A 25,093-nucleotide genomic window follows, 5' to 3' on the forward strand; every position below is an offset into this window, starting at 1 on the left:
AGATGCAGAGCAGCTGCCAAAACACCAAAATCAAAAATTATTCAAAAAAAATCGCGAAAAAATTGTGCCAATTTTCAAAAATATAATGCGGCGAGCAAAAAGTGTTGCGCCACGGATAACCTTTTTTCTAGTAGTGTGAAGTCAGAATAAGGTCCTCCCTAACCTATCCCTGTTTCGCGATGCGCCTAGTACCACCGGAGGGCGTGCGGGGTTGTCTTTATGACATATCTTCTGAGATCTTATTGGTGTGGTTGCAAGTTTTTTCTTTTCGGTCTATGGTTCTTGGAGGGACAAGGGGTGCGACATCTTTGGCTCGCTTTAGTGCCTGTAGTCTTTGCTAGGTTATCCAAAGATTTATTTATAATTTTTATTACTTTCAGAGCTTCTAGATTGGTGACTTTTTCAGAGAAAAAACTTAGGAGCGAGCATTTTCGGAAAATTATAAAAAGGAAAGTTCGCCACGGCAGCATAATCGCGGCGCAAGCAACCTGGCGGACACCAAATCCACCCCGGAAACAAAAATCCAACCAAAACCCCACCGAGACCCAAAGCCCAAAAGCCAGACGAGAACAATACAACAGCAGGGAGGCGAAGCGAAACCAACCGCAGGACAGACAGACGGAGATCCCCGGAACCCTAACCCTACTAGCCCCTCCCGTCGCCGGCTGCGATGGCGATGGACGCGGAGCGGCGGCAGGCGGAGCTGATCGGGCAGTTCTCCGCGCAGGCGGCGGCGCTCTCCTCGGCCCCGCAGCTGGCGGCGCTCGTGCTCGAGGCCACCTCCCACCCGGCGCTCTTCGCCTTCTCCGAGCTCCTCACCCTCCCCGCCCTCTCCAAGGTAACCGCCGCTTTGCCGGTGCTTCCCGCGCCGCCGCCGCCGCCGCCGCGGCGGGAGTTTGGAGTTAGGGTTTTACCGACGGGGTTTTCTGATTTCGATCTAATGTGTCGTGCTGTGTCTGTTTCTCGTTCGTCGTTTCAGCTCGCTGGCACGCAGTACGCCTCTTCTCTCGACCTGCTCCGCCTCTTCGCCTATGGCACCCTCAAGGACTACAAGAGTAAGGCACACACCCCTCTGTATTTTCGTGCCTACATGATACATTGCCGTTCGGATTAGCGTAACGTGTCGTTTGTGTATGCCTATCTGTGCTTTGTGGCCCATTGCCTGATCTGGCATGTGTTTAGTACACACCTACGAATTTAGGCATTTGCCCTGAACCCTAGTGAACAATGATAGGACATCTTTTCTGGGGGAACTTTGGATCCAGCGAATTGTACTCATTTAGTCGATGACGTTAATGCTTTGCTGCTCAATTGAATTTTGATATAAATAGGCACATGTTTGGGTGTAGTGGCCTTTGCAGATGATTTTCCAAATCTTGTAATTCGTAACTTCGGAAAACACGCACACTCCAATGCTTAAAAGTTATACTTCGGTTGGGGTAATCAGTTTACCTTTTTATGCATCTGTATGATCAGTGTGCCTGGCCTTGTGAGGTTGGCTTCTGACCTAGTTTAGTTTTGCTTTTGGTTACTATACAACTTTGTTTCATCCATCATTGCTATTCTTATGCTTTGTATTTTGTGGTACTGGTGTCTTACTGATAACCGTGAGATATGAAAATGTATTGCCTGAGCGATTATTTTTAATGTAATTGCAGGTAATTCTACCACCCTCCCTGCATTGTTGCCTGAGCAAGCCAGGAAGCTGAAGCAACTCAGTGTGCTAACCTTGGCCGAGTCAACCAAGGTACACATTTTGGCCAATCTTGTCTGATATGCACAGCGTTTCCGTGTAGCTCCCCTTTCGTTGTTAAAAAACTGAAGGTTGAAAAACTTGCTTGTAATCATGTGAGCAGTTAGTTAGTTACAGTGCCGTACTGTCATTAGGATGACATGTTTGTTGCTTGAATCTTCTAGCGTGTCTTAGTTATAGTTGTAAATAGTGTGTATAATTTTGTTGGAGAGCCCAAGTCTAGTAAAGTTTAATGGTCATTTTTCTTCGATATTTGACGATCAATGTTCATTTAATCAAGGTTACAAATTTTATGGATTATATTCTTTTCGTGTGATTCAGTGTATTATGTATTAATTATGTACCTTATAGTCTGTCCTATGTTTCCGTGTCTCTGCATAGATAATCCTAAACATAGTCACTTTGTTTATTTGTCATTTCTTTCTTTAGGTACTACCATATGATCAGCTCATGCAAGAGTTGGACGTTTCCAATGTAAGAGAACTTGAAGATTTCCTCATCAATGAATGCATGTACTCGGTGAGTTCTTGTCCTACCTTTCACATTATCCACTTATAAAGTTATAAATGTCTATATACTCCCATACTTTGTACTCCCTCCGTTCCTATATATAAGCCATATAGTTTTTTGAGAAAAAGTCCAGAATATAAGGTCTATTGCATTGCACCACTTGTATTGAAAATATTTTTAGAAATTTCATTACGTTTTCTTATCTTATGCAAAGATTTATATTAGCTCGTGTTAATTACCTAGGGTTAATCCCGCCCAAACATGGTGTATTTTTTCCGAAAATCGCATTCTTTAATTTCCGTGCCAGAAACTATATGGCTTATATTTAGGACCAGAGGGAGTATTCATTAGCAAGAAATGCCTCATTTGAAATTTTCATTTACCATTTACCTGGTATTTATTAAATTTGGGAGATTAGGGCTGTAATATTTGTAAGGTATGTGGTGGTGTTGTTTAGGGTATGTCTGACGGGTGACCAACATTCCACCCTATGCAAAATTTGGTATTTGCTTGTACGGTTGTCAACAAATACTTGCGAAGTCTAGTTCATTTTTCTTGCCAACTTTGACCAACTCATTGGGCAACAAAACATTGATCCACATTTTGGTTTGCCATTTTTTTTGTAGAGCAAGCTTGGGCTCAAGCCTAACATAGCCTTAGTCCTAACTCTTTACTTTAGGAACATTTGTGTCTATCTTGTTTCCAAATTTTTTTTTGGTTTCTTGGCTTCAATTTGTAATGCTTTGAATGTTTCCTAAGGGTATTGTCAAAGGCAAATTGGATCAGCTGCGGCGGTGCTTTGAGGTAAGAATATGGAGCCTAGATACAGCGCAATCATTCATGAATTCATTCTTCATCTTGCAAGTGATCTTTCCTTTCTTTATTGTTTTTATGCATTTCAGGTGCAATTTGCAGCTGGAAGGGACCTTACACCTGGTCAGCTAAACAACATGATAGAAACCTTGTCGGACTGGTCTGGATCTATTCAACAAATGTTTCTACACTTTCATCTCCATCTGTCCCAATAAATGTGGATCTTTTCATATTATTTTGAGTAACCTTTTGTATAGATTGTAATTGCCAATTTAAATTCTGAAGCTGTAGTAGCATATATATCTAGTCATGGGACTATTCTTTAGAAATTGAGAAAATGTGGCATGCTTTCTGCAAGCTGATTTGATTAACAAACTGAAAAGTCAAACTTTTATGTGTTATATAATTCATTGCTTTACTTTCTGACTGGATGCATGTGCATTTTTGTTTTTACATGGCGTTTGGTCTTGCTTATATGCAAGTGCTGCTTGCTGAATCAGTATATGTTTTGGTGCTGACTATTTGCTTTGCACTTCTCATCTAGCAACTAGAAATATGTTAATTGTCACCATTGCTCATTATGAGGTGACTAGCTCAAGGGGGTAGACAGAAGTATATTATTATCTACCAATTGTGACGCAAATGTTTATACTCACAGGTTGGGAACATCAGATAGTTTACTACACCAAATTCAGGAGAAAATCAAGTGGGCTGACACAACGAGTGAATTGAACAAGAAACACCAGAAAGAATTTGAAGACAGAGTGGAAGAAGCCAAAAAGTCAATCAAGGTCAGTTGGATGAAATTGAAAGTTCGCACTCTTTTTAGTTAAGTTAGACATTGAATTAAAAATGAACAAATATTCACACTTGTAGTTAGGATAGAGCCCTTTACATATATTTTTAGGATAATAATTGTGGGTTATATGCATTGTTCTGTGTCCTTTTACCTGATCATTTCCGGTTCTGATTTTAGTTACCAACTCTTGAATGTTCATATGGTAGCAACTAATCTTATTAAATAGTGGATTGCCGGACCATGTTTCTTACTTGATGGCAGAAGTTGAACAATGTAAGCAGGCAGACATTGACTTACGGGGGCATGACGACTTTCTCTCAGAATCTGGAGGAATGATGGATTTTGAAGAGGACCGCATCCGACCAAAAAGGTATTATATGGTCGCTTAGTATAGTTGCATCAGTCCTGTATTTTCTTGCTATTTTGGCTACTGTAGCAATTGGATTATACTACTATTTATAAGACATGGGGCATTGTATACTGTCTCTGCACAAGCTGCCAACAACAGCTAAGTTATATGGAATAGTATTTTTAGTGAAATCTGTGGATAACTGACCGTAGTTTTGCTCCAGTCGGTTATCTTGTATCGCCTACACTTTTCCATCTTATTAGAATTGCATACCACTGTCAAAAATTGATTATGTTGGTATATAATCTTGTATTTCAGGAGGCGACAACCAATGGCATAGTTTCACTGAAGTTTTCACCCATGTCCCTGCTTGCAGAAGTGCGGATGCTGTTCTTTGAGACATTTTGTCACCGGAGTTTAGGAGCGTCAATTAGGGTGCTTCCCTTGAAGCGAGTCTCTGTTGAGAAAACGCTCGTTTTTGGTATGAGATGTTACAAGGAGATGATTTACCGCCACATTTATTTAGTAGCACAAAAGGCAGGTGGGTGACTTAACACTGTAAAGATTATGATCCTTAAAATTATTATTTGGTGACTTACTCGCTCAGTTTCTCATCGAGTTTGGTCCCCGACTCGTGAGGTGTTATGCATCGTAGCCTCCTCAACTGTGCCTTTGTGCTATTGAAGGTTTTGTTTAATGCGCTGGGTTTTAGCTTTTTTCGAGCAGTGCGGCCCGTGTTTTAGCCATTCTCCAGCAGTCGCCTAGCGTCAAACTATATTTGATAATGACCTTGCATGCAAACGTTTTGGCCGTGCTGTCACCTCAGCTGCCTGACTGTTTTAAGTAAAAAGTTTGAGAAGGGGCTCACAGCAATTGCAGGGTATAGCAGGGAGTACAATCAATAGGTAACACTTCTCTTACACACGAATGAACTCATGTTGGTGGTATGAATCTCCTGTAGTCTTCACTTCTTTGAAACAAGACTTCCTTTTTTATCAATTAAGAAGATATATGGCCGGTTAATTAGCTGGAAACACCGCAACAGCCTGTCGACCGTCATGGTGTCGCGATTTGAACTGTAGTCCTGCCGGTAAGCTTGCGTCGGGCAAATTTTCGCTCCCAGCCGCGCGTCCCAAAGTCTCGTTCCGCCCGGTGCGGCCAAATACGGTGTCCCGTCTCCGGTCCACAGGGGATGCGCCAGACACAACGAAAAGCGAGGCGAGGAGACGCGAGATCGACGCGTCAACGAGACATAAACATTCGAACCCCTCTTCCGCCACATCGCGCCTCTCCCACCGCGCATTTCTGCTCTCCCAATAGATTTCACCGCCCCTTCCGCCGATTCATTTCTCCCTCTCGCCATCGCTACTCTCTCCCTCCCGCCGCCGCTACCCTCTCCCATCCATGGCACCGCCGACAGGCCCCAAAAAAATGGCCAAGAAAGTGGCCACCAAGCCGTCGGGCAATGAGTTGAAAGGGCCGAAGGCGCCGCTCGCGAAGCCGCGGAAGGCGCCGGCTGTGAGGAAGAAGCCGGAAAGCTGGACAGACGAAAGGTGGGAGCAAGACTGCCTGCGGCGCAAGATATCGACGGTGGAGCGGAGGGACGACGGGTGGTGCAACATGAGAAGAAGTCGGAGGTGGCGTGTGCGCACTAGAAGGCGTTGGCCGCGTGTATCGCTGCTACCAACACGAGCCTATGGAGTACGTCGGGGCCAGCGTACATTTCGGGAGTGGTGTCCCCGTCGACATCCGGCTTCTTCAACGACGGCCCTTATGCCACTCCCGGGTGCGTGACACCAAACTTGTCGCCGCGGTACGAGAATGCGCTGCCGCATGGCGGCTTCAATCCCAACGCCGTGTTCTACTCCCCGGCGTACGACCAAGCGCCCCAGCGCCAGCCAGGCCCCGGTGCGGACGGTGCCCCGTTCACTGGGCGCAGGGGTCCGCTCGAATCCAAGGGCGCCGGTGGTGAGGAGGAGGAGGGGGAAGACGAGGGGGTGGAGGACGACGACGAGGATGACGAAGAGGGCGGTGACGAAGAGGATGACGCGCTGGGCCATCATCCAGGTGTCGGTGAACATGTTCCATGGGTTCCATAACGAGGTCGAGAACAGAGGTGACAACGGCACGAACCTCGGCGATGTGGTACGCCTCTTTCCACGAAAAGTTTTAGCGCCTAGTTTAATCACGATCTGATTGCGCTTCATTTGATTAGTTCGACCGCGTCATGGCGATGTACCGGAAGAACTCAGAAGGGTTTAAGTCTTTCGTGCTGATGCATTGCTATAGCAAGCTCAAAACGAACGAGAAATGGCGGTTGACGCATCTTTTGTTGTCGAAGGGGAAAGATGTCATTGATCTGGATGCACCGCTCGAAACATCGGTAGGGCACCCTATCGGCAACAAGGCTGCCAAGGCCGCCTTGGCCGACGCAACGGTGATTGAGAAGACGCATGCGTCGATCACACATTGCCTCGCCGAGGTCTCCTCGACCCTGCTCTCCCGAGACAAAAGGGCCGACGAAAGGTGGGCGACGCTGCTCAAGAGGCAAGAGGAGAAGATGGAGCTCAAGAAACGCAAGGAGGACATGTCCCCGCTGACCACGTCGACAACTGGAATGTTTCCCCGAACGCGGGCGGCGCACAACTTCTACAAAGGCATGATCCTCGACGACATCGAAGCCAAAATGGCGGCGGCCATGGCAGCGATAGCAACCCCACCCCTAGAGCAAGAGCTGACACCAGCAGGCGCGTCTGCGACAACGTCTGCTAGTACACATGCGTCATCGACACCGACATCTGAAACGACGTCAGCCTCGGCGTCGGTGACGGAGCAGGCACACCGGGCAGAGCACGACGAGGTCACCGTGATCGATGGGCCTACCTCGACTCAGGATGCGCCGTCAGCGTCGCTGAACCCCTTCTTCTAATTTATGTTTAGATTGCACCACTGAAACTGTAATATGATCGGGCATTCAGTACTTTGATCGCGGCTACTTTGATTGCGACGACTTCGACGAGAACGATCTCTTTTGAATGTGAACTATCTTAATTTGTGTTTGAGGACCGCGTATAGGGACGCGGCTGAGGAGCGACGTCCGCCAAACGCGGTATGAACAAAACACGTCCCCCAAACGCTCGACCGACATCGTTTAGGGGTCGCTTTGGGGGACACGGCTGGAGATGCTCTGAATGAGTTGACTTATGTTTCTAACGGGATAATATATCTGGTTTTTTAACTAGAGACAACCTCGGGAACATGGGTGTAGGCGCACCTGTTTATTCAAAACTTAAAAGAAAAGCCATTTAAAAGGTCCAGAAAATCAAAATAATTTTTGCATGTACATGTTATCTTATATTTATCGTGTTAATTCTCAAGGAAAAATACGATTCTATGTGGCCTACATAAAAGTGATAAAATGTGCAAATGACAATCTAATGATAAGATTTGTTGTTCAAAGAAAACAAATTTTAATTTTTCTCGTTTTTGTGTAGGCCACATATGGTCGTATTTTCACTTAAGAATTGACATGAGTAAGTATCAAGATAATATGTACACACATAATTTTATTTTGAAGTTTTTGAAAACTTTTAAATGTATTTTTTTATTTTATTTTAAAAATGGCTGCGCCTATACCCATACCTAGCTGTGAAAAGGGTTCAACTTGGCTCAACGAACTGGACAGCTCACACTAAATTGCTCCCTACTTTAGCTACAGATGATGCAAGCTTGTTGGGTTGGGAAGTAACTTTGAAGGAGTTTCTAATGATATGCAACATTGTCATGCTGCTCATTTAGGATGGTGGTGACACAACAAAATATCAAAGGCAAGTATTGAAAGCATCAAATTCACTCAGAACGTGTTTCTTTGGCTTTGTTTCTTCATAAGATCAAAGTTTATTGGCCTCTATCGGCATGGCACCCAATTTTATATTCCACCCAAAAGAAGATGAAGCATAACCATACCATCAATTCGTTTGCTGTAGTTTCTTGTGGCCCAATAATGCTTGATACTATATCGATAGCAGGGATGTCCTCATCAACAATCCAATGGTGCCATTTCTTTTAGCTGCAATTGTGTGATTTTCGTGGGACAAGATAAAAGTAGTGACACTCCCTCCGAGATCCATATATTGGTCTGTTTACTTTTAGCTGCAAATTGTGTTTCCTATTTTGGGGGATACAAACAAGTGTAAGGAGGTTAATTTTTATATCCAAAGGTGTGACATAATGCTAGATTGCCAACTCAAACACAAGTCCAATAGTTCACAAAAGATTGGAGACAGGAAAGTTGACATGGTCATTACAGAGATTTTCATATCAAAGAAAAAGGCTATCACTATATATACACACGGCAGATATCTTAAACTCGCCACCATTCTTGCTTGCTGCTAGCCTGCTACAGATGTTAAGGTAGGCTACTCAGGTTCAAATATCTGTCAGATGCTCTGCAAATAAGATAAAATCGAAAATATGATTCTAGAAAAGAGAGTAAAACAGCAAAGTTTGGAAAGCACATGCAAATAAAAAGATAAATGGATAATGCAAGATGCAACATAGACTATTTGTTATACGCAGTCACGTAGTATCAAAATAGAACACATGATTATTCGCTTGTAAAAGCGGATACCAAGACCTCATTACACAAGTTACACGACAGTGTGAGTTATATGCTTCAGAAACAGGAATAACAAACACAGGAGAAAGAAAGAACCAAAACTTTAGGGTGCAACCGGTCCATTCTAGGGCATTAAAACATACTCCTGATCGCAATGGCGGAGTCAGCTTATGAATAATGGGTGTACAAAGTCATGGTTTTACTCATATTTCTCCTAATTTGCTTGATGTTTATTGCTCTACATGTGAACTAGACACTAATATACAAGCTTATGCCAAAACTAATGGGTGTACATTTGTACACCAATGTACTGATCTCCCTCCGCCTATGGCTGATTGGTTACGAGAAGAAATAGCTCATGCTAGTGAAGTAATGATAAACACAACTGGTGTCGCCGAGAGACTGCCCCAAAGAAGATAAATGCAGTTCAGATTCAAGACAAAAAAAAATTGCAATTGGAGAACAGTGCAGGAAGTGAACAAAACTAGAACATCAAGTTATTTCTTTACCAGGTCGAATCTGTTAAGAGGATGGGTGATAAATTTAATGATTATGGATCACACCATATATACTAACTATCAGATAAAGCTCTATTTTGAAATGGGAAAACTTTCCCTTAAACTGCAAGAAGAAACAAACACATAGCTGAAACTAACGAGGATTATTAAAGTTTTAAATAGTGCGCTATCTCGGGCTATAGCGTCGGTATAGCAGATTCAGAACACTCTCGCTAACGCTATGCACTTTTAACACTAAATAGAAACTCATGCTAATAGCCCGCTAAAGCGCTAAATTGGGCCAGAAAATAGCGCTATTTCTCCCGCTAGGCCAAAAAAATTCAAGATTTGAATTTCAAAGTTGGACCTACTTATGCAATATGCACTTATGCGCTTCTTTTATAGCTACAATCATCATGGTTGTCCGGTACACGCTTGTATAACTAAACCATTGAATTTCTGGTCATATTCCTTGGATAATATGAATATATGATGCCTAAGTTTTCCGAAAGTTTCCCTGCTTTTATTTTTGGAAAAACACAGAATAGCTTAGCTTCGCCATAGCTATCTTAGCGTCTGGAAAATACAGCCTAAGAAGCATAGCTCGCTATTTTAAACTTTATTTATGATTGACAAGGACTGTTCAAGAAATAGGAACTTTTGACAAAGGCAAGTTTTGAGTAGGAAATAAGTAGGTCTTATTGTAAACAAATAAAGTAGGTCTTATCCAATTTTTTGACAATCGCACACTTTGCAAAGATCTAATTCAGATACTCTCTTGCACCAAAAAATGGCATGTTTCTGTTAAATATATTGTGCAGTAAGAGAATAATAATGTTACCCCGATCACATCAAGAAAACCTTCTTTTACCAAGATTACATATCTGAGCAAGGGAAAGACGAGTTAAGAAAGGATATATAGCTGCAGAACTAGGATCACACTTGCCTTATTTGTTCCCCATGTTATCCGCGATCATCTTCTCCTTGGTATTGATGCGCAACCGGACACTTCCAACCTGGTTCATTTGGCTCTCATAGTACTTTTTCCTCTTTAAACACTGCATTGCTGCTTGCTTGTTTCCTGATTTTGTGAACTCCTTGGCACGTTCCATCTCTTGTGATATCTTCTTTTGCAAGACCACCTCTTTAGCCACAAAGACATCACGAGCCTAGAGAGATAGTCAAGTTAGTAGGTAAGAAATAGGATGAACTGATTGGATTAGGAATAGTCCTGCATACTGTACAATCCTTTTATCCAGTTAAACACTGTCAGATTTATGATTAGCTCAGGAGAAAAAGAAAAGGAAAATAGCTCGGAGAAACTCAAAACTGGCGTATTCCACTTTCCGAGCAAACAACCACAAGTTCAGCACTTTGGTATAACTTAATTTTTCCCAATTCATAGAACTTGAGAGAGAAAAGGAAAACAAGCTGTATATATAACTCATAAGAGGAAACATATTTTTAGAGCTCAAAAGAGAAAAGAGAACAATTTGCAACAAGCCTTCTCCCAACAAGCTGTGTTGAGATGCTTGTCTGATACACAGTATATATACCCCAGAATAACCCAGTGTACTTTTTCTCAATGCTTTTACTTGAATACTATGTAAGTTTTTTTACTCCCTCTGATCCAAATTAATTGTAGCAGATTTAGGAAAAATGTTGCCTAAATTTGTCTAGGTTCATTGAACCTGCGACATGTAATTTGGATCAGAGGGAGTACTTGATTTGTACTGGCAACATGTCACTTTTACTCTATTATTTTCATCACATTCGCACTTTCATGTCACCGCCAAAGCACCCCAAAATCCGTTATTTTTATTTCCAAAGTCCATCCACAGAGTGTTACAAATAGGATCGCCATGATACGCCACCAGTTCTCTCAGTCAGTATCAGGATATGCTATGACACTGATGTCTCACTGGTTTTGCACAAGGTAGTAATTTAGCCAACCTTCACACCCTCTAAACATGGTGCTGAATCAAACATGACAAGCTTTTATACTTAAAAAAGTAAATCAGGCAGGAGGAAAATCCACACATTGATCAACCAAAGAACGAAACGACAGCAGCTAATGACATCAGAGAGGCCTCTCAGGGTGGGACGGGACCGAGTCAGCGAGTGGACTAGATTCCCACCCAGGCTAATGCAAATCGCCTGCAACGTTCTTGAATCCTCCAAGTTTGCAAATCTAGAGCTTCCCCAGATTCATATGTCTATCCCGCAACAGTCTAAGATTAGACACACCACCACAAATCTGGCAATGAGTCTAAGATGAGAACCACCACAAATCCAAAGACACGGCTGGTTTTGGTTTACATGGTTTGCTCCATATTCAACACACTTGCGAAAGATCAGCAAGCAGAAATTCTCTGTCCATACAGGGTAAGGGAAACTAGGGGTACCAATCTACAGGAGAAACACTCATCGCGGCCAACACTCTTAACACCTCCCCACCCCCCACACTCTTAACACCCTTCGCCCAGGAAAAACAAAGCACCGATTGATGCGTTTTGGCTAACCTGCACGAAACAGTCTATCTTGGGGGAAGGGACTGTTCCCTCTTTTATTCAGCCCATGTTTCCCTGCTAATCTCGAATTGCTGGGAAAAGGAAGAGGATTTAGAGGTCAAACCTGCTTGAGCTGGTCGGTGGCGGAGCACTCATCGCGGCAGCCGCGGAGGATCCAGGAGAACATCGGGGACCCGGAGGTTCAACTCTGTCAGCGACGGCGGCAGCGGCTACCCGGAGAAGAGAAGGGAGGGGAGAGAGAGGAGAAGAAGGCAGCCGCAACGGCCAAGAAGGAAAGGGAAAAAACCTTCCGGAAATGAGAAAAGAGAAGGAAAAAACAAATGGAAAGCGGCGGTGGTAATGGAGAAGGAAAAGGGAGTTTGGACTTAGTGGGCCTCTGTGTGAGCCTCCGAGCCTTCTTTTCCCACGAAAAAGGAAAAGATTAACAAATGATGACAAATTTCGCAAAAAAAAGAAGATGACAAACTCCCTTTTTCCCGCCGGCGATCTCAAGACGTGCCCATCAAGATCCGATGCTAACCGCTCGGCAACATACTTCCGGCGATGCAACGCATACGCCGGCCGCTCCTCCTCCTCCTCCTCCTCCTCCTCCTCCTCCTCCGAGGACAAACCACTTGGCGGTGGTCGGTGGAGGAGCGTCGAGCTCCGACGAAGGATGCGAAGAAGGGCCTCCATCCTAGAGGTAGAGTAGGAGCCGCCATGTTGGCCAAGGTTAGAGTGTCAATAGAAGACGCTCCGTGTTCCGCTCAAAGGAGCCCTGTAAGAGCAGCTCCATAGCACCTCGAAGGCAATCGTCAATGTAGAGCTTGAGGAGTAGCCGCTCCGTTGCTGCTTCTCTCCTCGCCACCACGGCATGCCAGGGGAAGTTTCAGCCGAGCTCTCCACCTCGAGTAGCACCGACGAAGAGGACATGATCTGCCTCCCAGATCCAAAACCAGTGCACCTCGCCTCGTCTCCCCCCTCGCCACCAAGGCCGGCCATGAGAGAAGCAGCAGGGCACCTCACTGGTCCGATTTGGCCCTCCTCCTCGCCACCACGGCTGGCTAGGAGAGCTTCTTCTTCGTAGCAACATTGGGGAGAAACACAACCAGTGGCCACCAAGTTATTGAGGAAGACGACACCACCGTCACCACGACCTCTTTTCACCCATAGGAGTAGAGGCGAGGCAAGAAGCAACCCTACGACGGTTTGGATTCAACGACGGAGATCCGAGCCACCGTCTTCACTACGAGGCAAACACCCAAACACATGCATCATCAAGCCAAAAATGAAGATGAAAACCTAAAAATCTACTCAACTACACTGGCGACAAATCTAAGCCAACTCCCACCTCTCACATCAGGCCCACTGGCCGCAGGTGGCAGCACCAAAAGGCGCCGCACCACGCTACCCAGCAAATCCACAGCTCATAAATCCACGCCGGCCAAAAGTAAATAAATATTCCATAAATAAATAATCACGCTCCCCGTCTTCTCTCTTCTCTCTCCCCTCCGCTCTGCTCGCTCGCCGCGGCTCATCTCTCTCACCCTCCCTCCGCCGGCCGCTGCCGCTGCGTGTTCTCCTCCCCCCTCCGATGGCGTCTGCCCAGGTACGCGCTGCTTCGGTTGCACTCGGTCCCACTTCCGCTTCGCGGTTCTGGCGTCTGTTCGACGCTAGGGTTTGATTGATTCGTGAGTAGTTTGGTGCTGCTTCGCAGATGGAGAACCGCGGCGCGTTCGGAACGAAGAGGTCGCGCAATGACGGTGAGATTCGACGCAACCACCCTCCTCTGATCTGTTGCTGCTTGCTACTGTTGCCCGTCTTGCTAGGGTTGGGTATTGGGCTGAGTTGGGGATCTTCTCGGGTAGGGTTTGATGGAGGAGGGATTCATCATGAGACGTGCGTAGAATGGTTTATAGAGTATGAGGTGTCTGTGGGTGGTATGGAATTCCGAGCTTGGATCGTGTGAGAAAAAGGGGGGCAGAGTACATGAATGAATGTAATGTAGGGTTATCTATTAGTGTAATCTTGTATGTGCATCCCTTGCGTGGTTAAGGTTGCACCTCTTTAAACTAGTCCCTGGAAGATTGTAACTATGTTCTTACCCAAAAGAAAAATGTAAAGCCATGTAACATAGGAAAACAGTCGCTCACGTGGCTTGAACTGTGGTTTCATTGCTACGAATTGTCTTATAGAGTTAAATGTTCTTTGTTTTTGTATACCGTCTTCAAGTTTCGTATGTATATTTTACCGTCTTGCAGTTTTCTCTCTTTCGAAGAGAGGAAACTCGTTGTACTGTCTTGTTTTTACATGAGTGCTTTTTGGTTAAAAGAAAGTCCTACTGTTTTCAGTGTCTGTCAGGGAGGGGGACTGGAGTTGTCATCAGTGTGGTAATGTCAACTTCAGTTTTAGAAATGCTTGCAACCGTGGATCATGTGGTGCACCCCGTCCGTCACCGAGTCCAAGCCCAGTAAGTTGTTGTAGATTCCCCAAGTACTGGTATGTGGTGTCTGGTGGAAAAACATTAGAGCTTCTTTTGTTTCCTTTTTTCTTGGTTAGACATTTGTATATTGACTTTGGTCATCGTTTGTAGCTTCACTACTTCTGTAATCACTAATTCTGTATGTACAAACAATTGTCCAGACTTTTTTGGGTGTATGTACAAATAGCAAAGTTAAGATGAACTTTTCCGTCGTTGTTATAAGGCAAACAGTTGACCTAACCTAGCAGGCATATGCGTATTATATAGGTTCCGTTACAGCATTAACCTTTTTTCAGTTAACCTCGTAAAAGTAAGGATTGCTGTCAAAATCACATGAAGGTGGACAACGTAATGCTGCCATTTCTGCAATATTGAGTAAAAGTTTGTTTAATTTGCAGAGAATGATGCCAGCTCCTGCTGGTGGTGGATATGATCGGTCGCCTCTATTTTACGGTAGTGCTGGTGCCCCGCCGCCTCACATGCCTAATGGATCTGCTAGCTATGGTTCTCCATATCCACAAATTGGATTGCGATATGGTTATGGTCCACCAGTAGGACCTCCTGGCTCATATGGTCTCATTTCTTCTTATGGTCAACCTGGACCAATGGGAGGTCCAATGGGTGGTGTGTCTCTTTCTCAAATCAGAGTTTTGCTCATTTCACCGTCGACTCGGAATGGCTTATGAATCCCCTTTCTAATTGTTGTAGGGATGGGTTATGCACATGGACCTGAGTTGGGTCGATATGGCCCTGAATTGGGTCGATACGGCCCTGACTTGGGTCGATACAACTATGGATTTAGAGGATCCCCAATGCCGGTTTGTATTCACTATTAGCCATACTTGTTATGTTTTTTTTTTTTTTTTTTTTTTGTATTGGTCTTTTCTTCTGGTGGAATATTTGACCTTCTTATTTGTGTGTGAAGGTTTCTAGCCCATGGTCTGGTGGAGCATTAGTGGAAAATAATGACACCACTGCTTCACGAAAGCGTCGGGGAGGTAAGCTATGTTATCTTCTTTTGTATTCCTTTTCTTGCACTAAAGCCTCCATATGTTTGTTTTTTATTGTTTCATGGTGCATTCCTAAGATATCAACATTAAGTGATGCAACAAATGTTTAAACAAGATAATGAACTTTTGCTCTTGTTACGTTATTATTTACTTAAACATGAAGTGGCAATAGGTCCTACTAGGCCCTGAATTGTTTTCTTTGCCATTGGCAATATTCTGTAACACTGCCATTGTGCCACATGGACTGCAGCAAGAAATTGACAGTTCATTTACCCGTCTATTGAGTTCTTTCTTATGTAAGTTCTCATTTATAGGCCCAGATGGACTGTCTGAGGGTGACTGGGAATGCCCAACATGTAAAAATGTCAATTTTGCCTTCAGAAACACTTGCAACATGAAGAAATGTGGAGCTCCAAGACCGACCTCTGTAAGCATCATACCCTTTTTCTTGAATAGATAGAAAATACCAGGTTAACTTGTCAGACAAAAAGTCTGGGACCACGTGTGTATTCTTGCATGTAATTATGGTTTTCCTCTCTGACAGGGAGCTAACTCGAGCTCAGCTCGCAAAGATAAGGATGCTCCAGAAGGGAGCTGGACCTGTCCTGAATGTAATAACCTGAATTACCCCTTCCGCACGGTGTGCAATCGGAAAGGATGCTCAAGCGATAAGCCAACCTCGTCAAACAACTAGTACACTGCAACCTTGATGACAACCATTGTCAAAACATTGTTGTATTCCTAGTCATACAGGTTTAATGTAAACTGCACAAATGTGTTCCATGTAGACAAAGATCTATTGTGTTCGATTGTATCTTCCCAATTTCCATTGACAGTGAACCAGCCTTTATACTTGCCACAGAGATTCACAGATATAACATTCAGATCAATTACATATAATGGTCCATGAACTGTTGTCTTGTTGATATTGACCTCGTAATGTAGAGTGAATGCCCTCCCCTGGTTTCCTGGAACCAGTTGACGTGACTCCTGCTCTGCAGCCCACCTCGGATAGATCTGAGGAATACGTCCAAATCTGATGGACTGGTCACTGTTTCTTTTGAAGCCAGCCTCACCATTCTCCCACCACTAATCCGTGCCGACCCAGACCAGCCACTAAACCAAACGCACCACTGTTTGGCCATCATCGAGCTACATTTACATTTCTCTCCAGAGGCTTGAATGCATGTACGAGTAGTAATCTTACCATTTCTGCCAACTTGTAAATACATATGTAACTGCCCCTAATCTGATTCAAATTTACAACCTCAGAACTAAGAGCAGAAGGCCCTATCTGAATAGCATCGGTATACATATATGCCTACAACATTGCAATAGAACAAATATAATCTTCACCTCTCATCAGCACTATTCTCACTAGTTAGATGCCGACGCACTTTGCCCATCTGAACCAGCACGAAATCTTCTTGGGCAAGCGGTAAGGATCCAATGATGCAGGATCCATCTCCAGGGATTTAGGATCTGACCAGATGTACACCCCTCGTTCTTGCTTGCTCCCCGGCACCGTATTATCAAGGATCAACGCGACAACAAGAGCAACCACCACGTTGATGGATAGAAGAGCATTCACTGCATAATTAAGCTGGAGAATGATACGAGGATTAGTCCACTTCAAGTTTCAGAACCGCTGGACTTGATTAACCTTGCAGCACAGTTCAGTTCAGAGAGAAAAAACTTACCCCATTGCTAGCCGTACGAACTGGCCCACTCGATGCTGCAGCGTACGGAAGGAGATAACCCGGTAGAATGAGATTAGAGCTGGGTTCATATTGCTGAAAGTATGCGGGGACGGACAGGGAGATGAACAGGGTAAACCCAACGATTATCATGTTTCTTGAGCTTACGGCTTCAGTATAACGCAGTGTGGACAGGCCAAGAGCGACAATAAGCGCCCATGTGAAGCAAAGAACAGAGGCGGCCAAAGCAACAGGGATAGAAGCAAGGAGGGCTCCAATTTTTCCTGCAGCCAAAGGAATTCAGACGTGAGCAATCTTTAACTAGTGAACGCCAAAATCAATCATGCACAAATATTAGACCATACCAAAGAATGAAAAAATGACCAGCAAGGCTGCCCCAAGCTGCAAAGCTCTCCGGCTGGCCATTTTGGTCGTGTCAAGGGTATGGATGTTCTCTGTTAATGTTGTCGATCCTGTTCCTGTACCCCACAGTCCGGCAATAAAAGTAGAAATCCCCTCGAGGCCAATCCCTCTGCTAACAACTCCACGTGTTGGAGGGCTTAAATTGACTAGCAACGAAGCAGCATGATATGATGAAAGCTGCAGAAGTAATAGTGAGTTTAGTTCGTTGTTGTGAATATTTATTTGAGACAAAGGATATCTGCTTTGATAGAGCGCTGTCAGAAACTACTTACCGAATCAACTGATGCAACTACTGAAACTATCATCATAATGATAGCTGTTTTGAAATGAAATGTAGGAGGGCCCCACTGGAATGGATAGGGAACCCTCACCCACGCAGCAGTTTTCCAAGCATCAGAAACATCAGTTCGACAACGCCTCATGATATCTGCATGTCTTCTGCATGAATCCAATAATATATTCGAACTGGGTACACTTGAACTACAGCCCTTGAAGTTATATGCTCCACCAGCAGTTAGGAAGAATGCATACGCCCATATAATGCCAACACTTAGTGGCACCTGCCAACAACAGATCCCACTTCAGTTAGAAGGGATAAAAAATACTGGTTCATAGGAGTTGATGTTAGTAAACCATCTAGACAACAACCAATCTACATGGATAGAGGATTAGAGAAGTACCGCGTAGATGAGGAAGATACGGTTTCCAAACAGAGATATTTTTCTCAGGTACTGCAAGGCAGAAGTGCAGTGATCAGTATGATGTTGGGAGCGATACAAGTGAAAGAAAAAACCACCTGCGGTGGCAACAATAACACTTCACGCATTAAAATACAGATGCAAGGAAAATAAAATGAGACAGCCAGCATTGTCAGTTGTTAAAAAGAAGAGGATCTCTAAGGCATACCAGGGTGCACAGAAGAAGCAATACAATGAGGGGCATGCTGATTTCTACACAACTACCAGCCTGAGGGAAGCCATAACTGAAAAACGCCAAACCCACTGCAGCAATCGTTGGTGCCACGACGACTGGGTTTATCAACCTGTAATGCCGCAATTAGACGCAAACATACTTTATATTCATTGTGTGTGTCCTAGGATGGTAATGTCATATGACGACTTTCTTCACATACCTCAGAAGCAGTGACATAAGACCACTGTACCCCAAGATTATTTGGAAAACTGAACCAACAAGTATAGCCCCCTGTAATTCCCTCATTATGTGCTTGAATTTCTGCAAGTAATAAAGAATGAATGCTAAATCAAGAGATATGGTGCATAATGAAAGGCTCTTGGTCTGAAGATTAAAATGGTGAAATTTCGTTTTGTAATACTCCCTCCGATTCATATTACTTGCCATTAGTACGGATGTACCTAGAACTAAGATATGTTTAGATACATCTATATTAGTGGCAACTAATATGGATCGGGAGTAGTACAATGCTAAATCCTCACTAAGGTGAAAACTTCAATCCAGCACAGAAAATTTTGGTGTGGAATGTCATTTGCCACTAAATATGAAACTACATAGTACAAGCACAGTCCACTTAAGACATTTTATCGCCACAAGCTACATATCCTAAACAAGGGAACATAGAACCACACCCTTAAAAGAGAAGAATGTAGCTCGAAAGTGGTTATTTTAGATTTTTTGATGATGTGAATGTATGCAGAATGTCTTTGCTACTAGACATTATCATTATTATCCTATTTTTACGGTGATAGCTATTTCATATGCTTTTATATCACGAAGTACCAAAATACCCATGGTACTCAAAGTTTCATTCTTCAGATTTACGTTTCTAAGAAAATTATTTTGCACTTCCAGGAAACAATATTTACCACTCCCACTTAAATGCATATTTACCAGTCAAGTTTATACACCAGATTTCGTGAAATAATTCTATTATTTACCTCCCTCACACAAACAATTCAGTATCCGAATGCCTGCTTCTCTATCACTTTATCAGCACAGGTTGTATAATTCAATATTGTACTATTATAAAAACCTGATGATACAACAACAGGTGAGCTTTCACGCTATGATATTGTCCCATTTAAGTTTCTGAGATTCGAATCAATGTGTCCATTGCATTATCTATCATTAACGTTTGAGAAAAAGTAGAAAAACATAAAATGGGGATCTAGAATTCAAGCATACATCTTCACTTAGATTTCTGAATTCTTCAGAGTTCGCGATCACCAATGCAGGAGCCAAATAAACAAATGAACTTCCTTGAATCAATGGAAGGCGAGAACCAAGAAAAGTATGGAGTATTGTCGTAAGACCAGATACTAATAACATGGTGGATATGACTGTTGCTGTGTCCACCTGCCACACAAAAGGAGCTTATTATTTGAACGCAGTTCTCCAGCTAAATGCAAATAAGGGTAATTAAGAAAGGAAGGGAAGGTCATACATCAGATCCGCCCATGGTTGGTACCATTATCAAAGGAATAAAAACAAGTGAACCGGCTATTGACAAGTAATGTTGTATGCCATAAAATACGAGGAGTCCTGCAATTGGAAGATAAAATTTAGTGAATGACTGCCCCTGCAGTTTCTATCAGATTGACATCAAATGCATCAAAAAGTAAGAGAATGGCAGGTCAAATGTGTAGTGCATTACAGCACAAGGTTTTAAATCGTGCTATCTAATAAAAAATGAAGTTGAAAGAGGTGTGCCCTACAATATACTGAACCCGTTTCATCCTTAGAAATCGTAAGGTAAAATCAGGCTGACAGCTAGCCAAAAAGTATGTTTTAAATACTGGAATGCCCCTTCAAAGTTGAAGCAAGTATGAACCCACAGAAGAAGCCCAAGACGTAAGCCAATGCCCAAAGCAGTTCATTTACTACTACTAGGATATCAAGGGGAGACATCAATAAAGCCAAAGTAATCAGTAGTCGCTATGCTTCGATTATTTAGAGATAACTGAGCCAATAAGAGTACCAGGTAACACTATTATTAGATGCAGGCTAGGCAGAATAACCTTAACGTTCTTTTAACATAAGGTACGTATGACAAAGGACACATGCAGTACTTTCATATTTCTGGTGCTTGTCTCTTAAAGTATGACGCAAATGGTTATAAAAATGACCCGTACAGTAGCATCATGAAAAAATAACTTACCATGCACAACATTGTAATTGTTAATAGTTGATTCTATCTATGCATGGGAAAACAAAAAAGGTAAATTCGACTGGTACAAGTCATATTTTCAGTTGTTTTTTACAGGATATCACAATGTAGCCAACAATATGAGACTACAGATATTTTTATGACCATCTGCGCCACTTGGGAGGGAATCAGGGAAGCACAGAAGGCAAGTACCGCACCTGCACATACACATTGGGAGGGCTGACTTGTTTTTGGCATCCTTTTCATACTTTTGGTGTTGAAAATTTAAAGCTGGCTAAAAAGGCAATGTAGGTACCAAAAGCAAACATAATGAATTATTTTAGTTTGGTTCATATATAAAATCATGCATCATGCAAGCATTCAAATTAGTACATCAAATCACATTCAAGTCACAACTACAGAAAAGTAAGCATCCAAATTAGTGGAATGTGTAGAAGCAAGGGGGCTCAAATTAATCCCACATTCCTGATGTGAAGGATCAAAGTGGTAGGTAGTCATAATAATAACAATTATACACATGAAGACAGTACGACCACCATCATTATCAGTATGATTATTCCTGGCTACTCGGCCTCGAACATCACTATCACAATTAGAAAGTCTAGAGCGTTCGTGCGAAATGTACCTCTCCTATATGTTGGCCATCAAATCATTGTATCACAGGGAATAGTTTGAAGCTCCAGAACACAATGATCAGAATTAGCCACTACTAGAACCAACTGGAATGTGTAGAGCAAGGGGTTCCAATAAATCCCACATATATATTGTCTAATCGAGCTTGGCAAGTTGCATAGACAGAGGTGAAGGATCAACTCCAGCAATGTATTCGGTGTATTTTAAGAGTATATACTTAGTGGTAGGCGCTCATAATAAATAAATAACAATTATACGACTTGAAGACGTTATGGCCACAATCATTATCAGTGTGATTATTCCTGGCTACTCGAGCTCGAACATCACTATCACAATCAGAAAGACTAAAGCCTAGAGTGTCGGTGTTACTAGCTCTGTGTTCGTCATCAATCGCTGCGTCACAGGGAATACTAGTTGGGTAGCTGAAGAACGGGGAAACTCACCCCAGCCCGGGTTCTCGGCGACGGCGCAGCGGAGCCCCGACGCCCGACTAAGAGGCGCGGCCTCTCCTTCTTGGGCACCGTTGGCAACACCCTCCTCCTCCTCGTTGGCCCACTGCTCCTGGTAGTATGCTGCGAGCTCGGCGTCCCTCTCCTCGTCCTCCTTCTTCTTCCTCCTGGCCTCGGCCTCCTCCGCCTTGCGCTTCGCGTCGGCCTCCTCGGCCTTCTTCCTGGCATCCGCGTCTGCGCGGACGCCGCCGTTGGCGTTCCTGCCCGCATTGAGCGGCTCCGTTTCGCCGAGCTGGCGGTCGGCGCCGTTCCTCCTCCCGCGCCCTCCTCCCCTTGGCGCTTCGGGCTCGGCGGACAGCTCGACGGGAGCACCGGCGGCGGCGGCGGCAGGGGGGATCTCGAGCTCGCCGCGGAGGTCGATGCGGCGTCGGGGGCGGGCGTTGCGGGCGCGGTCGAGGTCGACTGGCGGCGCCGGATCGGGGTCAAACTCGGGCTCCGGGTCCCGCTCCGGCGGGCGCGGCGGGCGGCGGGAGGCGGCCGGGGGAGGAGGGGGTGGCGGGGGGTGCGCGGTGGCGGTGGAGGAGTTGGAGACGGCGGACTCGCCGGAGAAGAAGGCGGAGGGGTGGAAGCCGGTGCGGCGCGCCCAGGAGCGCAGCTCCCGCGGGTTGTGGTCGGTGTTGTTCCCCGTGAAGGGCGGCACCCGCGGGTCGTCGTCCCCGCCGCCTCCGGGCGCGGGGGGCGCCGCGCCGCGGCCGGTGGTTCGCCGGGAGCTAGGCATCGCCGCCGCGCGCGACGGCCTAGCTCGAGGTCGAGTAGTGTGGAAGCGAAGCGAAGTGGCCGCTAGCTAGCAGTAGCACAGCGAGTGAGGAGTGAGGAGAGAGGAGAGAGAGGGACGGGTATCACGTCGCTTTAAAACGCAGCCGTCGTCGGGGAAAGGTAAAGTAGAACGTTAGTTGTGTCTCTGACAGGGGCTGGTCCACCGGGGACGACGGTTGGTGGGACCCGCAGGGCAGTGGCGTGGCGGTAGTTGGCGCGGGCGTGCGCGGGGGATCGTGGGGTGTCTAGTCGTCGCCGAGGGAGAAAGGGATACAGGTTGCAAGAACCAAGAGAGAGACGTTGCAAGAAATCACAAAGATATTTCGTTTATATAAAATGATGATCTAGGTCAAAAAGGCATCGAGATGCGTCTGTACTCCACTGATGATGATTAGCAGCTGTAATCGTCTATCCGAAATTTAGATTAGTAGTGAGGTTTGGTGGTGACTGGTGAGCGAAATGGGTGGTGATCTAGTCTAGGGAGAGTGTGGTGGACATTGTCGTTGTCTGCACGTACGTACGCACGCGCTGCAGCGTCAACAGCTGTCGGTTGGGCTCAGACGGGTGGGTGCTGCCTTGTTTGCGACGTCGCGTCGCATACTACTCCCTCCGTCTCAAAATGTAAGGCGTCTAAGGACTGGTCAAAAGTCAAATTTTACTAACTTTGACTAAATATTTAGAAAAATATATTTACATCTACAATATTGAATGGACATATTAAGAAAATATGTTTTGTGGTGAATATATTCATGTTGATTTGTAAATGTTTATATTTTTATGTATAAATTTGGTCAAACTTAAAAAAACGTTGACTTTTGACTAATCCTTAGACGCCTTACATTTTGGGACGGAGGGAGTACCATTTTGCGGGTACAGCGATCCATGGATGGATCTGCATTCTCACCCGGAGCGGCTGGAGTTGGTGCATCTCCGGTTCCTCTTGCTGTTCATTAATCTATCTGGTTACGATTGCTCTAAAATTTCAGATGCACGGCCATCTCCAAACGTGGCCACCATGGGCGGACCTAGAAGTTTCTAGAAACCTGGGCAAACATGCCTACCATGCCATTTTTTGGGACAAAATGCTATAGAACATCATATGATACTAGGCGTGCCGCCGCCGTCAAGCCCGGGCGGCCGCCCGGGCTGGAGGGATGGTGGATCTGCCCATGGTGGCCACCATTTCAGACACAAATTGTCCTCGTTTTAGTTGGCCACCCGAACATGACAGAGGTCCTTTCCAGTGTGTAGGTGAATCCAAGGCCACCATCCATTCCATTTTCTTTTTCGAAATTCATAAAACTAAACTAGACAAACGTAGATAAAAACTAGATAAACATGAACTTTAAACTAGATAGTCATTAAAAATAATTGCATATACACAAAAACCCTAGGTAATCTAGGGGTGGCCTAGAGGTCATCCTCGATTTCAACCTTGATGATGACAAGCGTCAAAGACATTGTTGTTAGTGAGAAGGTCGGTGCCTACTATGGGGTCACGGGGGTGTGCTCTTGCTCCATGGTGATCAATGCGTTTGCACCCACAAGGAGTACTCCATCGGTGGGCTAGCCGGTGCCATGACCCTCGTCTCTGCCTCTAGAGCAATCTCCCTCTCAGTTACGTCAGCGATCGCCTATGTCGCCTCCACCTACTTCACCGGCCACCACGAGCAGGTGGAGTTCACAACCTCGTCCTCCTCCTCCACTGGGGCAGGCACAGTGGATGCAAAGAAGGTTTGTCACTGCATGTAGCTCTCCCACTTGAACCAGCGTCGACGCGCAGTTCCGCCAACAGAAGGGCAAGATAAGGTAGATATCTCTCCGCGAGAACCCTTCTAGGATTCAGGTGCCACCAGGTCGACAGGTGGGCATCCCTCCACGACATAGGCGAGCCCGCCTCCCAGAACACGCGCAGACTCGATCGACACATTCACAAGCTTGCGTATCCCTATTGGGGTCGAGCAGAAGAGTGTGGCAGGATGCAGAGGACGAGGCCTCGTGGTCGTGCTTCCCTTTGGCTAGGAACCACTTCTTCGGAGCCATGGCAGCGGGGGGCTAGGGTTTGAGTGTCGTTGGTTGTGGGAGGAGGCAGTGGTGCCGGGCGACAACCTGCATTTGAAAAGAATCAGGTGTGGTTGGTAGGCTACAAGCTGGGGAGGACATAGTGTATGTTCATCCTCATCCACGTGGACGCGAAACATGACTAGATTTAGGATAAAACAGAGTTCACGCAGACGAAGAATACGACATGTCATAAAATGGGTTGCCTCGTTTGACATGCCCGACTATCCACATAGATACAAGGGGACGCTTCACGGAAAAATAGATCATGGAGTTGGAGATGCGCAAACGCAGTTGGCTTCATCAAAGATTATACTACTACTACTAGGCGGGGCAACGGAGCAGTTGCTAGTGCTGACAAAAGTTATATGCTAGAGCACACATTCTTACTTTAACCCGTTTCGAAAAGACAAAATCTTAATTTAAGAAGATTTGTTGTACCGGAACATAATACTGTACGTACAATCTCATCATGAGAAGAAAAGGTTCGCTTGGAGCATCGGAATTTATCCTGCTTAGGCAGAGTGCTTG

At 44.9% G+C, this 25,093-nt stretch overlaps 4 protein-coding genes across 8 annotated transcripts; 2 read left to right on the top strand and 2 right to left on the bottom strand.

Moving 5' to 3' along the window:
* The first annotated feature begins 570 nt into the window (after positions 1-570).
* Positions 571-4,830, top strand: LOC124674051 (COP9 signalosome complex subunit 7-like). 3 transcript variants are annotated; one of them, XM_047210086.1, is made up of 9 exons: positions 571-838; positions 980-1,055; positions 1,659-1,747; positions 2,183-2,272; positions 3,023-3,067; positions 3,166-3,236; positions 3,735-3,867; positions 4,137-4,245; positions 4,543-4,830. In XM_047210086.1, exons 1-8 carry the CDS (start codon positions 671-673, stop codon positions 4,209-4,211), a joined length of 747 nt encoding a protein of 248 aa, XP_047066042.1. In that variant the 5' UTR covers positions 571-670; the 3' UTR covers positions 4,212-4,245; positions 4,543-4,830. The 3 variants fall into 3 exon arrangements, with proteins under 3 accessions (XP_047066042.1, XP_047066043.1, XP_047066041.1); XM_047210087.1 differs by having other exon boundaries at positions 4,140-4,245; XM_047210085.1 differs by having other exon boundaries at positions 4,157-4,245.
* A 3,656-nt stretch (positions 4,831-8,486) lies between these two features.
* LOC124677395 (vacuolar protein sorting-associated protein 32 homolog 1-like) lies at positions 8,487-12,151 on the bottom strand. 2 transcript variants are annotated; one of them, XM_047213383.1, is made up of 3 exons: positions 11,974-12,151; positions 10,286-10,508; positions 8,487-8,672 (listed from the first exon to the last, which is right to left on the bottom strand). In XM_047213383.1, the coding sequence occupies exons 1-2, from the start codon at positions 12,034-12,036 to the stop codon at positions 10,287-10,289; spliced, it is 285 nt and encodes a 94-aa protein (XP_047069339.1). In that variant the 5' UTR covers positions 12,037-12,151; the 3' UTR covers positions 8,487-8,672; position 10,286. The 2 variants fall into 2 exon arrangements, with proteins under 2 accessions (XP_047069339.1, XP_047069340.1); XM_047213384.1 differs by lacking the exon at positions 8,487-8,672 and adding an exon at positions 8,679-9,244.
* A 1,184-nt stretch (positions 12,152-13,335) lies between these two features.
* LOC124676061 (ranBP2-type zinc finger protein At1g67325-like) lies at positions 13,336-16,267 on the top strand. Of its 2 annotated transcripts, none has more exons than XM_047212142.1 (8): positions 13,336-13,458; positions 13,567-13,612; positions 14,201-14,319; positions 14,730-14,955; positions 15,040-15,149; positions 15,257-15,329; positions 15,656-15,768; positions 15,886-16,267. In XM_047212142.1, exons 1-8 carry the CDS (start codon positions 13,444-13,446, stop codon positions 16,033-16,035), a joined length of 852 nt encoding a protein of 283 aa, XP_047068098.1. In that variant the 5' UTR covers positions 13,336-13,443; the 3' UTR covers positions 16,036-16,267. The 2 variants fall into 2 exon arrangements, with proteins under 2 accessions (XP_047068098.1, XP_047068097.1); XM_047212141.1 differs by having other exon boundaries at positions 13,342-13,458; positions 13,549-13,612.
* Positions 16,268-16,524: 257 nt separating this feature from the next.
* Positions 16,525-22,463, bottom strand: LOC124676060 (nucleobase-ascorbate transporter 11-like). Its single transcript, XM_047212140.1, has 10 exons — positions 21,680-22,463; positions 19,881-19,978; positions 19,622-19,792; positions 18,594-18,694; positions 18,368-18,503; positions 18,142-18,192; positions 17,734-18,021; positions 17,404-17,638; positions 17,042-17,322; positions 16,525-16,944 (listed from the first exon to the last, which is right to left on the bottom strand). Exons 1-10 carry the CDS (start codon positions 22,461-22,463, stop codon positions 16,723-16,725), a joined length of 2,367 nt encoding a protein of 788 aa, XP_047068096.1. The 3' UTR covers positions 16,525-16,722.
* Positions 22,464-25,093: the final 2,630 nt, after the last annotated feature.

The sequence above is a fragment of the Lolium rigidum genome, chromosome 7, assembly GCF_022539505.1.
Source record: "Lolium rigidum isolate FL_2022 chromosome 7, APGP_CSIRO_Lrig_0.1, whole genome shotgun sequence".
Taxonomy (NCBI): domain Eukaryota; kingdom Viridiplantae; phylum Streptophyta; class Magnoliopsida; order Poales; family Poaceae; genus Lolium; species Lolium rigidum.

Coding starts and splice junctions, on each gene's coding strand:
- LOC124676060 (XM_047212140.1), bottom strand. CDS start 22,463: ATGCCTAGCTCCCGGCGAACCACCGGCCGCGGCGCGGCGCCCCCCGCG. Junction 19,979..21,679: donor CGCCGAGAACCCGGGCTGGG/GTGAGTTTCCCC, acceptor TTCCAATTGCAG/GACTCCTCGTATTTTATGGC. Junction 16,945..17,041: donor TTCGTACGGCTAGCAATGGG/GTAAGTTTTTTC, acceptor ATCATTCTCCAG/CTTAATTATGCAGTGAATGC.
- LOC124674051 (XM_047210085.1), top strand. CDS start 671: ATGGCGATGGACGCGGAGCGGCGGCAGGCGGAGCTGATCGGGCAGTTC. Junction 3,237..3,734: donor ATAGAAACCTTGTCGGACTG/GTCTGGATCTAT, acceptor TTATACTCACAG/GTTGGGAACATCAGATAGTT. Junction 3,868..4,156: donor AAGCCAAAAAGTCAATCAAG/GTCAGTTGGATG, acceptor CAATGTAAGCAG/GCAGACATTGACTTACGGGG.
- LOC124676061 (XM_047212141.1), top strand. Junction 14,320..14,729: donor CGTCACCGAGTCCAAGCCCA/GTAAGTTGTTGT, acceptor TTTAATTTGCAG/AGAATGATGCCAGCTCCTGC. Junction 15,769..15,885: donor GAGCTCCAAGACCGACCTCT/GTAAGCATCATA, acceptor CCTCTCTGACAG/GGAGCTAACTCGAGCTCAGC.
- LOC124677395 (XM_047213383.1), bottom strand. CDS start 12,036: ATGTTCTCCTGGATCCTCCGCGGCTGCCGCGATGAGTGCTCCGCCACC. Junction 10,509..11,973: donor CCACCGACCAGCTCAAGCAG/GTTTGACCTCTA, acceptor CTATCTCTCTAG/GCTCGTGATGTCTTTGTGGC.